Source organism: Chelonia mydas, chromosome 13, assembly GCF_015237465.2.
Source record: "Chelonia mydas isolate rCheMyd1 chromosome 13, rCheMyd1.pri.v2, whole genome shotgun sequence".
NCBI lineage: Eukaryota > Metazoa > Chordata > Testudines > Cheloniidae > Chelonia > Chelonia mydas.
This window is the reverse complement of record NC_051253.2, coordinates 12,867,173-12,882,945: the sequence shown is the minus strand read 5'-3', so window position 1 is coordinate 12,882,945 and position 15,773 is coordinate 12,867,173. Positions and strand designations below refer to the sequence as shown.

Sequence of the window (15,773 nt, the reverse complement as noted above, 5' to 3'; positions counted from 1 at the left end):
GCAACCTGCACAGTTAGCTGCTGCAAAATGGAATCACACTGGGCTCCCATGCAGATGCTTTACCAGTGCTAACTGTAGTTTCATTCCTTAGTCACCCTCATGAGTGGGAGCACTTCTGTGCAAGACCATAGTATAATGCCATTTCTGCTACAGTTTCTGATCAGTGTCTAAAAATAGAGAAATATATACTGAGAAAAATGGGGAGAGAAAATGAAAATGGAAAGGCAGAGGGAAGGAAAGATAAGGATGTGGCAGTTCTTTGAAGTGTGTTTAAAAAAAACTGTACTTTTAAAACAAAGATCCATCGAGCATAAACATCTGTTTCCAATCTTGAAAAGTTATGTTTTGTTTCATTTTTTTCTATTCCAGTGTGGTGTTCCCTTTCAAGATGTTGATGTGATTATACTTAATGGTAATAAAGACGATGTGGAAGTGCTGAAGAAAAGAATGGAGGAGAGAAGGCTTAAGAGTAAAGTGGGAAAGGTAATGATTTTACAGAGACTTAAAAATGCTAGGAAGGTGTGTGTGTGTGTGTGTGTGTGTGTAAAATGAGATCTTTTATGAATAGATCTCATTGGTGAAAGTTCAATTTGTAGAAACAGAGAGTCTTCCTTGATTCTCAGAATGAACCACATTCATTCTAAGCTATCCAGATTTTATTTCTTGCTGGTAAGTCTCTTTTTAGTTCACGTTGGACCCACTGATCTGAATGCTTCAGTTTTATCCAGAACAATTTTTTTTAAAAGTATTAGTTGTTTCTCTACAGCATTCTCCTGCAGCAAGACAATGCATTTTAGGTGCAAAACATTTTGATTTTCTGCATACTATTCTGAAGTGTAGGGGATTTATTCAGTAATCTCCACTGTCTATTCCAGACCAAGTCCCGGAAAGATATTGTTATGCTTAAGACCAAAGCAACCAACATCAATTCAAGTGTATGGCGGCCACTTTGGCATACCATAATGTCAATACAAAGGATAATGAAGATAATTGGGGAAAAATGCAATAGAAATAAATATATTGAAACATACTTTGCAGATATTCAACATAAAGACTACTCCTAATTGATCCTTATTGTGCATAATAAAAGTACATGACTCACTCATGGGACACTGCTACTGGAAGAAAAATATTTCTCCTAGTCACCTGTGTATGTGGATAGTGTGTGCAACGCTTTATAGTTCATTATTCTAGTCTGTTTTAAAAAGCCACCTGGATATGTAACTTTGTTCAGGGTGGTGAGCCTCTAACAGACATTGATAGCCATGCCCATCTCGAGCTCTGGTATCATCAGATCTCACCAACTAAGTAGTATCAGTCTTGGCCAATATTTGGACCTAGTATTTTGGCAATTGGTGGTGCAGTTGGTGGCACTGTTTTTCTAAATTGGTGCAAAACCAATCCCTTTCCACAGTACCTGGGGCGCCATGCTGGTGGAGATGTAAAACCAAGGTCCCAATTTCTTGTCATTAGATTTTGTGGTACTTTTCACAAGCATCAAGTTGTTAACCATGTCTGCTGACCAAATTACAGTTTAGGGGTGGTTTTTTTTCCCAACCATAATTTTAGTTTAAACTCTTGTATTATTCAGAATAGCTCTACCTTTTCTCTCTGCTCACCTCAGTAATTTATAATCTAGCAAATTAATCAGAGAGAAATAAACATTGGCTTCTGTACCAGATTAGCTACTACTTGAGTAGTTGTTCTGAAGCAAGGAAGTGACTAAATTTGGATTCAATATGTACACAAATTCAGGACTTTTCAAGAGAGTCATATGTGGTCAGTAGAGTCCAAGAATGAATCCAAATGAAAAGGTCATGTCAAAATCCTTCTATAACCTTAACTACAGAACTGGTAGGATCCTCGAAATATGAACTGCTTTATTCTTGCTCCTCCTTGCACCTGTACCTCTCTCCTACCCTCAGTCCGAAACACTATCTCACCACCCTGAATATGTGCTGAGACCACCACCCAGCTTCCAGGAGACTCCCCCTCACTGTGTTTCATGAAATAGTCAAGAATTATAGTTGGCCTAAAGAGTCTAAATTGCTGCAGCAACTTATTTTGAAATAGTCCCAGGGTAGTTTTGCTTTTTTCAGCTGTTTCTGTTTTGAGTCAGCTTTTGAATGGAAAGAAAACTAAAATATGTTAGAATGCAAAATTAATTCTCCAACCAGGGTAATAGGATTGCTTCTTCAATGCTGTTGTGCTAGAGGCCAGCCATGTGTAATTGGAATGTGTTAATTAGTTATTCTGTGTGTCACTTATCCTCAGTTGCATTTGCATTATGGTGAAGCCTATTTTAAGTGACCTCTTAGAGATGGTTTTCTAACAACACAGGAACAGAATTGTAGTTGATACATTTAAGAATCCTTTAGAACAGTTGTTTAAAACAGGTGGTTGCCTATAAGATCTATACAAGTTTCATTCTACAATATGTTTTATATTCATTTCTTAAGCTCATGGTAGTCTTTTATAAATAGGTTTTAATAAAATAACTTACCATTTTTAGTAACCCATATTTTACTAATTTGTAGTTGTTGCTACCTACTCAAGCCATACGAAAGAACACATTTTACTGGCACTAGTTTTTACATTTAACTTATATTCACTCAGTCTGAGTAATAACTTCTCTTACAATCTAATTTTGGTCTTTGGTTGCTGTTCCTTTCTCCTGTGGGTAGAGTGCATCTTGTTCTTATCCTTGTCAAACTGAATTAAAGTAGCATATTATACAAGAAGTATTTAATGTAAATTCTGTGTGTTCATTGCAGCTTCTCCTTGGTTCAATGGGGAGCCTCCTTGGTCTTTGGAATTGCTGGGTAGCAACCATCCAAATATGCAAATTTGAATGAACAAAACTCTTATTTAGGTCTACATTTCAAGAACAGTGCTTCCTCATCAGAAATGAGAAATTTCCTGATCATTTCAAGAACTAAAATTGAGATGTGGAAGAGAGAAGTGTGTCTTATGCCAAGTTTTTTGTAGATATTCTGCATTGTTCAAACCAAAAAAACACCCAAATCCATGTTGTTTCAGTAGTGTCAGTAAATATTATTAGGGCTGCATCTTCTTCTGTTCAACACCTCTAATTGGTTATCTGGTGTCAGTAAGAACTTTGGACTCTGGATTAACTGGAGAGCAGGCAAGTGTGACAGGCTTGTTAGTTGCGCTGCTAAAGAAATACTCAATGCTAAAACCTACCCTGAAAGTGCAATTTTTGTCGTAAGCTGTTAACTTTAATTCTGTCTGCTTATTGGAGGAAGAACTAATATGTGAAAGCCTCAATTGTTGTCAGGTGATCCATTGTCAGATTTAGTGTGCAGACCTTTTCCATGAACGAGGACATGTTTCCGATACATCATCCCTTGTCTCTGCCTGTTCTGTGTTTGAAGCAGACAGGTTATTGAAATATACAAAAATCCTGTTTTCTGAAGCACTCAGATAGCGTTCTTGTAAATTTCAGTGTCTTGCATGTCCATAACACAAAGATGGAGGCATAGTGAAAAAGAGTGCTCTTTACATCCACATACTGCAAAGAAAATCACAGTAATTTATTTCAGAGTAGCAGCCGTGTTAGTCTGTATTCACAAAAAGAAAAGGAGTTCTAGTGGCACCTTAGAGACTAACAAATTTATTTGAGCATATGCTTTCGTGAGCTACAGCTCACTTCATCGGATGGAATCACAGTAATTTATTTCAGAGTAGCAGCCATGTTTGTCTGTATTCGCAAAAAGAAAAGGAGTTCTAGTGGCACCTTAGAGACTAACAAATTTATTTGAGCATATGCTTTCGTGAGCTACAGCTCACTTCATCGGATGGAATCACAGTAATTTATTTCAGAGTAGCAGCCATGTTTGTCTGTATTCGCAAAAAGAAAAGGAGTATTCTGCTGAAGTGAGCTGTAGCTCATGAAAGCTTATGCTCAAATAAATTAGTTTAGTCTCTAAGGTGCCACAAGTATGCCTTTTCTTTTTGAGTAATTTATTTCTGGTTTTATAATAGTGGTCTTTTAGCATCACCTGCTGGACAAGACGAAGAGCAGCATTTGCTAGGTCACTTTTTCCCCTAAGATTAAATCATACTTGTGACAGTATGCGAGCTCATAGGATTCAGCAACATGTTTTAAACGTTTACCTTCATTGGGTTAATCATCTGTTTGCAATGTTGGTAAATTTCTTCAAAGTGAAGAAATTTACAGTTGCTGACAGTGTCTGCAAATCTTTAAACATCAAATATTGTCATTGTTTTTCTCTGATACTTTCATACAGGTTTTTTTAAATGTATTTTTACATAGACTGACAGATTTTTTTTTATTTGAGGACATACAAAAGTGGGCTTTGAAAATCTTTCCAAGAGATGCTATTGAACTGATATTTTTTCAGCCTTCTAAGAAATTAAAATGAACTGTTCTACTAAGCTTTGTTTTTCAAGTGAGTATCCATATAAGAAGGAATACCTTCATAAAACTAGGAAATATACAGCAGCTAAAACCAAGATTAAGTGAGAAAAATAAAGATTGAATCATAGTAAGGATTCCAATTATTTGTTTATGCTGAAGTTTCTTTTGTTCAGAAATGCCATTATTCATTACAATTGTGCACAGCTGTAGTATCTCACCAAATGGTTTCAATGCTAGTCAATAAAATTACTGAAGAGCTGGTCATTTTAAAAAAATACAAAGACTCATTTTATTAGTCAAAAGATGAAACCAAATAAGTAAAAAAAACTGCTTCTAGGCAGCTTAGTTTCAGCCTGTGTGTTGTTATTTGAGATGCCTCCAAGCTAATCAAATATTATTTTCTATACTAAAATAGTAAGAAAAGCATAAAGCAGCTGTATGGAAAGAAACAAGTTCATTGTAGAAAAAAAATAAGCATAGCAAAGGGACTTGAATTTCTATCAAATGCACACTTGATTTGATATCCAATATGGAGATTCTAAATGTAACCTGTTTTCTGCTTATATTGTTTCAGAAATCAAAGAAATGTAAGGCAGTGGAATCAGTCTCTCAACAAGACACCACTGAAGGTAACGTTGTCACAGCTATAACTTACATTTACCTTCTGAGTAATTTAACCAGCTTATGCTTTTGCTTTTTTTCCCCTCTTCTGCAGATTCTCCAGGACCATCAGAAGTAAAGACTGCAAAAGATGGTATGAACACTAATTCTGGAGAAAGGAAACAGATTGTCTTCACAAAGAGTGCAGGTTGGTGTTTTGTTTCAGTTTAACTGGGAAAATTTTCATAAACTGTTTTCCTGTGTTCAGATATTTTTAGAGATTCTTTGTAAGTTATTTGGGGCCAAATTTTTGACCAGGCTTTTACCCTGCCTCCCTTGGTGTGTGCTCAAAATGGCTCATACATACCCATGCAACCACGTGTTGCAAACGTGCTTGAAAATTCTAATGTAAGCACGTGCAGAGTGTTAGAGAATTTGTCCTTATAAAGCCCAGTAGGAGGTAAAATTCTAACATTTGTGCACACATGGAGGTGTTAAAACTTTCCAAATGCACAAGCGTGTGGGCAGAGTGCAGTCCAATGTTTGCATGCACACCCAGAAGCCTTGGTCTGACAATTGGGTCCTTAATATCATCCATATTTTCTTTTGTCTGTTTTACCGATTGTATCTTAATCAGTTCCACTTTGTGGTGTTAATACCATTATTTAGGAGTTGAAGAAGATTGAGAGGAAATAGTAAACAAACCATAAATGCGTCAGCTATGCTAAAAGTAATGTTCTTCCCCCCCGTATATGACCCTGTGAGAGGTTTGTTCAATGCATCATAGAGGATTTAGTGTAAAATAAGACAGGGTCACCTTATGGTTTTCATTACCAATTCCAGTTTTTATAGGATTTAACTTGGTAAAAATAAATATTCTTGCCCATCTAAGTTTGCAAGGTTGGTAGTGTTGGGGAGGAGTTTAACACATTTGCAGAAAAATTGTTATTTCCCATTAAATCTGAAGAAGGACAAGTCTCTTTTGACATTCCTTTCAAACGAAACTAATCAGCTTTGGATATTTTAATAACTTGATTGCTGTTCTGTTACATATCAGAACACTGGAGAGTAACTTCAGGACATACCTAATATATTCAGCAGCAGTCATGCAGTTAAGATTACACTTGGCTACCCATTAGTCCAGACTAAGAGTAGCAGTATGACTTTAGGTAATAAGACAAAATTTAATGTCTCTAATTCATATTGATTTTTTTTATCCAGAGCTATAAAAATGAGCACATTGTAAAGGTCAGAGTTTAGAAATGAGACTCAAAATCATATAAGTTACAGTAAGAGAAGACAACATTTTCTGAAGAGAAAGTCATCTGATGAATCCAGAGATAGTTATATGATGAGCAATAGTGCTTTTGTGTAGTAATCAGAGTATTTTCATTATAAAAGTGTCTGATCCCTGCCTCTCCCCAAAGGAGGACTGAGTTCTTCAGTTTATAAAATGATGATTCTGGCATTCACTTCATCAATGATAAAGGGAATAGATAGATTCCCAAGTGATAAACATGTCACAACTGTAGCTTTTGTCATTTAATAACTAATCCTAAAACAATAGCTGAAGAAAAATAGCCTCCTACACTTACTTGCTAAGACCAGAGTTCAGAGCTCTGTTTTTTGCATACAGGAGTAGATGATGTCAATACTGTGTAAAGCAGTGCAGAAGGCTAAGGGAGGGTGTACATGCACACAGAGTGCAGAGAGACATGCTTTCCTGTATCTAGATTTAGCTGCCAATTTTGTGTGCGCGGAAAGAGGTACAAATGACAAACTAGAACCTACCTCATACATTCATGAAAGATATTCATAGCTGTCAGATTTCTGAATCAAGCCATCAATAAACTTATCTTCCAGAGGTACAAATATGATTTAATAACTTAAGGGCTTTTTAAATTTGCAAATTAGAGAAATTGAATTTTCGTTTCTTCTCTAGAAGCTAATGAAAGTTCTTCTGCATCAGAAAAAATCAGTAAAGCTTCAGCTGGCACCACCAAGAGATCCATTGCCAACAGCGAGGAGAAATCAGAGGCATACAAGTCTATTTTTACGTCACACAGCTCAGCAAAACGCTCGAAGGAAGAGTCTTCCAATTGGATTACTCACACAGCATACTATTTCTGAAACAATTGTATGCATGATTGTAAAAGTCATTGCTATTTTTCTTCCCTGAGGCTTTTTCTGTGTAACTCTGATACAGGGTGTTCATTGTAATCTGATTATCTGGAATTATTCACTTTGCAAATTGTTTATAAACTTGTAAATAACCTGTGTACTTAGGTTGTTTACAGCTATTGTTAAACAAGAAATAGATGGCCAAAATCCATGTCTGGTAATGTGACTTACTTTAAAAGATTATTTACAAAAAATATAATTCTTTGGGGTCAGATTCTGCCATCCTTAGTTACACTGAGTAGTAGTTTACTCTTGATTGCAGTTCCAGTTAGGATTGCAGAATCTGCTTACTAGTAAATATATCCTTCTATGCTTTTAGATGTAGAATGATTACCTACACAATTTTAGCTGCAGTTGTAATTGAACTTCTCTTTGTGTTAGTTAAGACTAAATTTAATGTTTGTAACTTTCTGACACTGCTTGCTAACAATAACCCCCCCCCCAATATTTCCTCTCTTACATTAACTAATTTGACTCTAGTCAAAACCAGTACACGTCTCTCTTAAAGGTGCTGGAGATCACTTTGAATTAATATATGTCAGGATGGAATCATTCAGAAAGCTCAGTGTGATCTCAGAAATAAAGTAAAAACTTTTACAATAGTCTTCTGTTCCATTTCAAAGGAGAATGGAGGTGGGGGAAATGTTTTGCTATTTACTGCTAAATTATTTTTAAAGAAGGCACCAAAATTGTTTTTTGTCCCCCCCAAAAGTGTTCTAGCTTTTTTTCCCCTCTTACATTAGAAATACCAAGTCTGGGCTTCCATCTTTTTGGTGGAGAACTGTGGAGGATAATGGCAGCACACCATGCTGAAACTTGAGCTGGAGCTTTCTTCCTTGCAGTTGAAGTAGCACTGAGGCTGGGTTTTGTACACCATTAAACAGCAATTTGCCTTTAATTAAAACAAATTAATGGATCCAAGTCCTTTTAGCTCAACTGAAAAATATGAACACACTTATTACCATAACTTTTGATGTTTTCAGACTTTGGAGAAGCATTTAGTTCATCTGGTTAAAACTGTTTTATGAACCTCGCACATTAAAATGAATATCAGTGTGTTTAAACACATTGAAAGATTGGTGATTCTGACTCAAGGTTTGGGTGGAAGAGAGAAGAATTCTACCGAGGACTCCTTGGAGAAATCAATATCAAACTCAGGTTTTTAAAAAAATATTATTTGCAACTGTGCAAAGAAAACTGCCTTTAGCCCGTCTGCTTTGTTTTTAATATAAAAAGTCCAGATGCATGGAAAACTTTTACATGTTTTAAATGATGTCTGTGCCAGATAGTAGTTTTGATTTAAAGGGGGAAGTTTACAGATACTGTATAGTGTCAGGTATGGAAGTATTGACTTCTGAAATCTATTTTACTTAAATGTTATTTCCCAGCTACTCTTTAGAAACTGCAAGCCTTTTACCACACTGGCTAATTTCACCCTTTTTTCCTTTTTACTCTAGACAGGATAGACTATGGAAGTCCAATCTATACATTTCAATGAATCCTTCAGTTTCTTCTTGGAATCATTTTGCAAGAGTATGGAAGAGTGTTTTGATTATTCTTTAATAAATTACACGATGAATCTGACCACATTTATTTAAAAAGCTGTGGACTAAATTGCAGACATCCCAAAAGAAGTGCTCTCAATCTCTGAGTGCAAATGTTTGCCCAGCAAAATAGTGTAATCACATGTGCAAATGCTCACCCAGATGTGTGCACTCTTTTATGTGGATAAAGAGATGCACTTGCAAACCTTCGGGGGGTGCGCATTAATAAAGACCATTTTAAACTTGGGCCCTTTGTGTCTTCAAACGCAGTGGTAATCTTTCTTTGCGCTCTGTTGCGTTGCAGGTTAGTGAAATGTGCTGCTTCCAAAACGTCTGTAATCCATGTTTCTTGATTCCTATCCTAAAGCTTCTAACAGGAACTGAACATGTTAGCCAGTCCAATTCAAGTCCAAGTCAGAACTGCATTGCCTATGTAGAATTGAGTGATACTATGTGTATGTACAGCAAGGCATAGCGACTTGCTCTTATTTTGATCAAGTCTGTCCCTGTAACTTTGACTGAAATAAGTGGTTGGTTTTGTCATATGACCATAAAGGTTCCTGGTAGCCTACATAGCATATGTCAGTGCTTGAATAGAGCAACTTTTAGATGTTAGTCATCTTTGATTGTCATATGCCTTCCTCTGAGCCCTTTTTTTAAACCTTATTTGAAATTTAGCGGGCCTTTTTAAATGTTAACTTTCCACTTCCAATTATTCAGTGTCTAACAATACTAGATGCTGTTATCCAATAATACCTAAAGTGATCAAAATAAAAACTGGAAGCTTCTTTTAGTTTTTTTTTTAAATGTTATAGCCTTTGTTCAAACTAACCAAGCTAAAATTACAGTAAGTAGTAGGCTTTTAAAGCTACTGCACAACGATGTTACATTGTTACTTTTCTGTGTGACAGCAATTAATTAGCCTTGTAATTTATTTTGAAAAGTGCCTTCCTTCATGATCAGCAATAATTAATTGGAAGTTTAGATTTGTTTATACTTGTCTACGTGGTCTTTCTGATTCATGTGTGTAGAATGCAACTAATATTTTGTAATTATTTTGATAGCATTATTTCCATGGGAATTTGTCATGAAACGTACGTAAGCATTTCAGTTGTCCAAATATGTTAACACTTAGGATACATACAATTAATATTCCAATCAAGTCAAGTTGAGGTTTAGTTGAGTTTCAAGGAAGTACTTAAACATAAATATAAAATGTGGGTGTGTTAGCAATTAGCTTTGTTCTTCCTGTTCTGTATATTTTTTCCTCTTCATTCTTTTCATTTATTACGTAAGCACAAATGTTGAGTTCAGTGTGGTACAATTCAGAAATTGACAGTCCTTGTATCTGCAATCTAATCCTGCTTCGACAACAAATGAATATCCGTGTTCAAGCACACCTTTTTTCTATATGTAGTAGTCCTAGGGGATAATGCTAAATATTTATAGCTACATTATCACATGGTTTGGCAAAGAAACTATCAAAATAAAAAGCATGGGAAGCAAGGGTAGAGCCCTGCAAATCCATGGGTATCTGCTTTATATCCATGGATGTGGATATCCATGGACCATTTCTGCACATACAAATTTTGTATCCACGCAGGGCTTTGATGGTAAGAGCCAAGTGGGCAGCTGTGAGGAACCACGGCACAGATCCTCCACCTGCCCTGGGCAGGGATCCTGGGAAGCAGGGACACTGGGTGGGGAGCTGCTTGAGCCCCATGGCTAGGGCAGGTGGAGGATCCACCGCAGCTCCCCTCATCTGCCTGCCTGGCTCTTACAGTGGCTGGGCTGCAGTTCCAAGCTGCCTGCCCCCCGGCTGGAGCTGGATCAGGGAGAGCCGCGCTGGCAGTTGTGGGGAGCCTGGGTCCCTCCACCTGCCCTGGGAGGCAGGAACATGGGCCGGGGGCTGGGAGGGCCCCCCTTCCCAGGGTAGGTGGAGGGTCCGCTGTGGCTCCGCACAGCTGCCCACCCGGCTCTTACCATGACCAGGCTGCGCTCCGAGCCATCCCCTTCCCCAGCCAGAGCTGGGTCAGGGAGAGCCACACTGGCAGCTGTGGGGAGCCTGGGTTCCTCCACCTGCCCTGGGCTGGGGGGGGCAGGGACATTTGGCAGGGGCTGAGGGGCAGGAACACGGGGTGGGGTGGGGGTGGGGTTGGGGCAGGGACCCTGGCTGGGCTCCATTCTGGCCTGGCCTGGCCTGGGGGAGACCTGTCGAGCTGCCCAGGGCAAGTGGAGGGTCTACCCTGGCTCCGCACAGCTGCCAGCACAGCTCTTCCCGACCTGGCTCCAGCCCAGCGATGGTAACAGCCAGATGGGTAGCTGTGGGGAGCCACAGCAGACCCTCCACCTGCCCTGGGCGGGGGGCTTGAGTAGCCTCTGGGCAGCTCCACAGGTCTCCCCCACACCAGGCCAGCATGGAGCCCAGCCAGGGAGCTGCAGCGGACCCTCCATCTGCTCGCAGTGGGGCGGGGGGGGGGGGGAGGGTGCTGAGAGCAGCCCCAGCTGTGTTTTCCCACCGCCCCCCCAAGCTCCTCACCCTGCTGAGGGCAGGTGGAGGGTCTGAGACTCCACGCAGGCTCCCCACATGGCTCTCCCTGACTGGACTCTGGAGGGGAGGGGGATGACTTGGAGCCTCAGCCCAGCCCCCAGTGTAGAGCCCTGCAACTCCACAGATAATTTTTGTGGATAGTGGATTGGATCTAGATACACATTTGTGTATCCACACAGGGCTCTATTGATGGGAGTTTTGCCATTGACTTTTTTGGAGCTGGGGTTTTACCCCAAGTATCCATCTATTTAACCAATATTATGGAGGCATTAGAAGCAACTCCATAGCTGCAATTATGTTGAGCTTTTCACTTGCAATGGGATTAAAATCCCCCTTTCTCAGTTCAGTAACTGAATTCAATCTACAAATTTAACAGTTCCAGTTTCTATTCAGAGAATAAATTTATTTCACAATGATACTGAGTGAAAATACTTTGAAAAACTGAAATTCATCCTGTTTTGAAATTTCACCTGACAGTCTCGCTTCACTTTGGCTCCCTATAACTATACAACGTCATACTCTTCTACATGAGCATCAATTCTTGCAGATAGGCTTCTCTGACAATTTACAGGTTTCAGAGTAACAGCCATGTTAGTCTGTATTCGCAAAAAGAAAAGGAGTACTTGTGGCACCTTAGAGACTAACCAATTTATTTGAGCATAAGCTTTCGTGAGCTACAGCTCACTTCATCAGATGCATACTGTGGAAAGTATAGAAGATCTTATTATATACACACAAAAAGCATGAAAAAATTACCAGCAGGAGAGTGAGTTTGTGTGGGGGGTGGGGGTGAGAAAACCTGGATTTGTGCTGGAAATGGCCCACCTTGATTATCATACACATTGTAAGGAGAGTGATCACTTTAGATAAACTATTACCAGCAGGAGAGTGGGGTGGGAGGAGGTATTTTTTCATGCTTTGTGTGTGTATATAATAAGATCTTCTATACTTTCCACAGTATGCATCCGGTGAAGTGAGCTGTAGCTCACGAAAGCTTATGCTCAAATAAATTGGTTAGTGTCTAAGGTGCCTCAAGTACTCCTTTTCTTTCTGACAATTTAGGCTTTCCAAGTGAATAAGCTTTCCCCTCCACTTATTACGTATTTTTTTTTCTCCAAGACAAGAAGTGGATCAGTCAGAATCCACCAGGTACATCCAGTATCAGACATTTTCTCCATGGTCCAATGCTCATTTTCTCTCCCTAGTGCTGTTTTTCCCAGAGATCCTCAGCCGGCTCCCCACTCCGGGGAGGCCTACAGAATGGGATATGCTGGTTTTAGAGTCATGTTTGGTCTGCGCTGTTGCCAAGCCAATCTGCATTTGTTGGACTAGCTGGGGAGTCTCTCTCATCTGACCTAACTTTCTCTTCACTTTCCAGCCCAGGTCCTGGACCTGGTATGGGTTGGGAAAGGAGTGGGAGTCCTGGACTGATTGGGAGCCTGGTTCATCAGGTGATTCCTAGTTTACTGCTCCTGAGTGGTTCACCAAAGAGAGAAGCTGTCTCTTTAGTAGAGTTTGTTAGGGAATTTGCTTGTAAGTCTCCTCCTCTCCCCATTGCTGATAGGGACAGGTTTCTGACTCCCTGTGTGACCTTGGCCAGGTCACTTAACCTCTCTGTACCTAGTTTCCGCATTTGGAAAACGTACATTAAAATTTACCTTGCAAGGATGTTGTAAGAAGTCATTGTAATCTTTGAAAGAGCAATATATTCATGCAAAATGTATATTATTGCATTGAAAAAGGCAGTTTAATAAATTATATCCACTACAGACAGCACAAGGAGGATCGCTTTTCCATCAACTGAACATTAAAGACTGGCCTAATTGGGTATGGGAACAAGCACCTGCTTTAGATTAAGCTTAAAATAGAATGGCTGCTACTTTAGCAGCTTAAGTTTCCCTAATGACTGTCAGGAATGGCAGGAATCCCCACGGAGCTAGTTTTAATTAAAAAAAACACAACACCCCACAACCAATTAGATATCCTTTCATATCCATTTTGCACTTTATATCTAGTGATAAACTCTGTGCACCATGTGAGCTATCTAATGCTGAATTGAATAGGATGGGGGTAGCTTTCTTCCAACTCTCCTACCAAGCTAAAGAAATGCACAACCAGCTTCCTGCTCAAGTATTCAGCCTAAGCAAACTGGTAAAACAGATTTAAACATTTAATCTTCAATATTTGGTCTCAACCTGGACACATGCATGTGTTATATAAAACATGCTGAACCCTACGGTCTAACTGGTTCCCCCTCCTAGTGTAGTGTCAAGTTAACAACCTGAGAGTTTTTTAAAGCTTGCTTCATTGTTTAAACGTATTTAACTCGTGAAGGTTAACGTGCATTATTCAGACTGACAAAAGTGCTGAAGTTACACAAACGTGTTTGTAATAATTAGATCACGATTTTGATTGGCAAAGGGGGATGGGAATGTTGGGAGTTTTAGTGCTTATGAATGGGGCTGATTAATAGCACTGACAAGCCAGGCACAATGCATGCTTGTGCGGTTCAAGCTAACCTCATTCAGCTCTGCCAGGGCTTGAGTCCTAGTTTCTATCTCGCCTGCTCTTCAGCTGTGCAACCTCTGATGAGCAGAAACTGCCGGTCATGGTCCGTGTAATGTGACATTTATATGGACAAATTATTTTTATTACATGGATTTCTAATATGTCCATCACTGTAGGATAATGGTAATTCCCAAAATGGGGACTTAATTGAAGCAAATAACTTCTGAAACTTTCCAGAGATGGAAACCTGAGCCATCAACATACTGCATTGCCTAGTCCAGTTTTTATACATATAATATTCTCTCTCTTTTTTCATTGAGTATATAAGATGTAGCCTTAAGTGTTAATTCCCCTTTATTAGCAAATCTGTAACGATTAGAAATGAGGATGAAATCTAACGGGATGGAGGAGGAAAATAGGTTGTCCCACATCTGTCTGAGACATTTTTTATACCTTCCTCTGAACCATCTGGTGCTGGCTGTTGTCAGAGACAGGATACTGGATTAGGTGGACCTTGGGTCTGATCCAATGTGGCATTCCTATGTTCCTAGAAGATAACACCATCTTTCTCCCCTTTCTTAATATTTGAACTAGTTCTCCTGTTTAATGGCGTGAAACTCCAGTTCTGCTTGCCTTTGAATTAGGAGCAGCAGTCTGCACTGCTGGGTTAGATGGACCTATTTAACCAGTCGTTTACTTCCCCTCTCCTTTTGAGCATAACCCTACTCATGCCCCATCCGGTCTGTACAGGCGGCCACTGGTCCACAGGAAGAGGAATTCCTTACCTGTTAGCTGCTTTCTGAGACGCAGTTCCACCAGTGCGGTTTGTCAAATGGCTAGCGTCCTCAGGTTCACTTCTCACTTGCTTGTTCAAACTCTAAAGTTAATGCATGACCTACATTCGTTTCACTGGAAGCACTGATTGGACAAAAATATATGGAGTGGGGTGACGGGACTGAAAGAATGGGAAGATGTTCTTGCTGTGATTGTTGATCTACCTGAGACTATTTAAAAGGCAGCTGGGCGAGATGAGAGACTGTTAAACTGAAATAAGAGTAAAGGGTTCAAATTGAGCCAAGGAAAAACTCCTAACACTGAAGTCCACTATGCTGTAAAACAATTCCCTGGGGGGGAAGTGATGGAAGCCCGAATAATCTGAATCATTTATAACTCAAATGGCCAAAGCAGCAGAGGACAAACCGAAGGGAATAACATTGCAGAGACAAATTAGGGAGGAGGGTTTTCTCTCTAGTTCTGTTAGGATGAGATGATCTAAGATCAGCCAGTTTTAGTCTGCCATCTGTTTTGGGGAACTAGTTTAAGTATGAAGTACTTACTATTCGTGTACGTACCTGAGAGCAGAATAAAACCCTTACTGAACACCTGCCTCTCGCCTCTGCAGCGTTATGGAAATCCACCAAAGGCAAGGGAGACATCCGGCCATGCCTTACTATTATACTTGGGCTTAATGATCCCCAGAGTGAGCTGTGCTTTGACCCAAAGGGGGAGGATTTAGGCTTACACACAGTTTACTTGTGTACCGTCCTCTGAAGCGGGTGTGAAGCTGTATTCTTGAGTGCCGCTGTCAGGAATGCGGGCTTGCAGCTGTGCCTGCCCCGTCTCCAGGCAGCCTATGAGCACAGCAGGGCCACCTGTTTCTCCGATGAAGCCAGCGAGCCTGCTTTTAACTCCCCCAGCAACAACGGATCTCTGGCTGCTCAGCGTACATGCCCACAGCTGTGATCTTTTCTCTACCTCCCTTGCTCCTGCCTTGGTGCCAGCCTTGCTCCTGTCCTGCCCACGCCACCCCTTGCTCGTTTCCTTATTCCGCCTTTGACTCCTGGTCCCTGACTCCCAGCTCTGACCTTCAGCTTGCTCCCTGACCGCCGGCTCCAGCTCCGACCACTAGGCCTAACCACCTCTGGTCCAGCCACCCCTCACGTCTTGGTTCATGAACAGCGCAACCTGTTCTTAGTTTGCAAGCTCT

General features: G+C 40.1%; 2 protein-coding genes across 6 annotated transcripts in view; one reads left to right on the top strand and one right to left on the bottom strand.

Moving 5' to 3' along the window:
• The window catches only part of RTF2 (replication termination factor 2), a 53,901-nt gene extending 44,180 nt beyond the window's left edge, over positions 1 to 9,721 (top strand). The window contains exons 6-10 of one of the 3 annotated variants that reach the window (XM_037915279.1): positions 370 to 483; positions 4,977 to 5,031; positions 5,118 to 5,210; positions 6,945 to 7,139; positions 8,641 to 9,721. In XM_037915279.1, coding sequence (XP_037771207.1) covers positions 370 to 483; positions 4,977 to 5,031; positions 5,118 to 5,210; positions 6,945 to 7,132 — 450 coding nt within the window. In that variant the 3' untranslated portion in view covers positions 7,133 to 7,139; positions 8,641 to 9,721. Of the gene's footprint in view, positions 1 to 369; positions 484 to 4,322; positions 4,434 to 4,976; positions 5,032 to 5,117; positions 5,211 to 6,944 lie in introns of those variants that run through there. The other 2 variants (XR_006285312.1, XM_043526634.1) reach the window with 2 other exon arrangements.
• The window catches only part of LOC102932368 (beta-1,3-galactosyl-O-glycosyl-glycoprotein beta-1,6-N-acetylglucosaminyltransferase 7), a 42,017-nt gene extending 26,637 nt beyond the window's left edge, over positions 1 to 15,380 (bottom strand). For 2 of the 3 annotated variants that reach the window (XM_043526631.1, XM_037915277.2), the window contains exon 1: positions 15,139 to 15,380. The gene's annotated coding sequence lies outside the window, so the exon portion shown is untranslated. Of the gene's footprint in view, positions 1 to 14,571; positions 14,793 to 15,138 lie in introns of those variants that run through there. The other variant, XM_043526632.1, reaches the window with a different exon arrangement.
• Between the last annotated feature and the right edge of the window lie 393 nt (positions 15,381 to 15,773).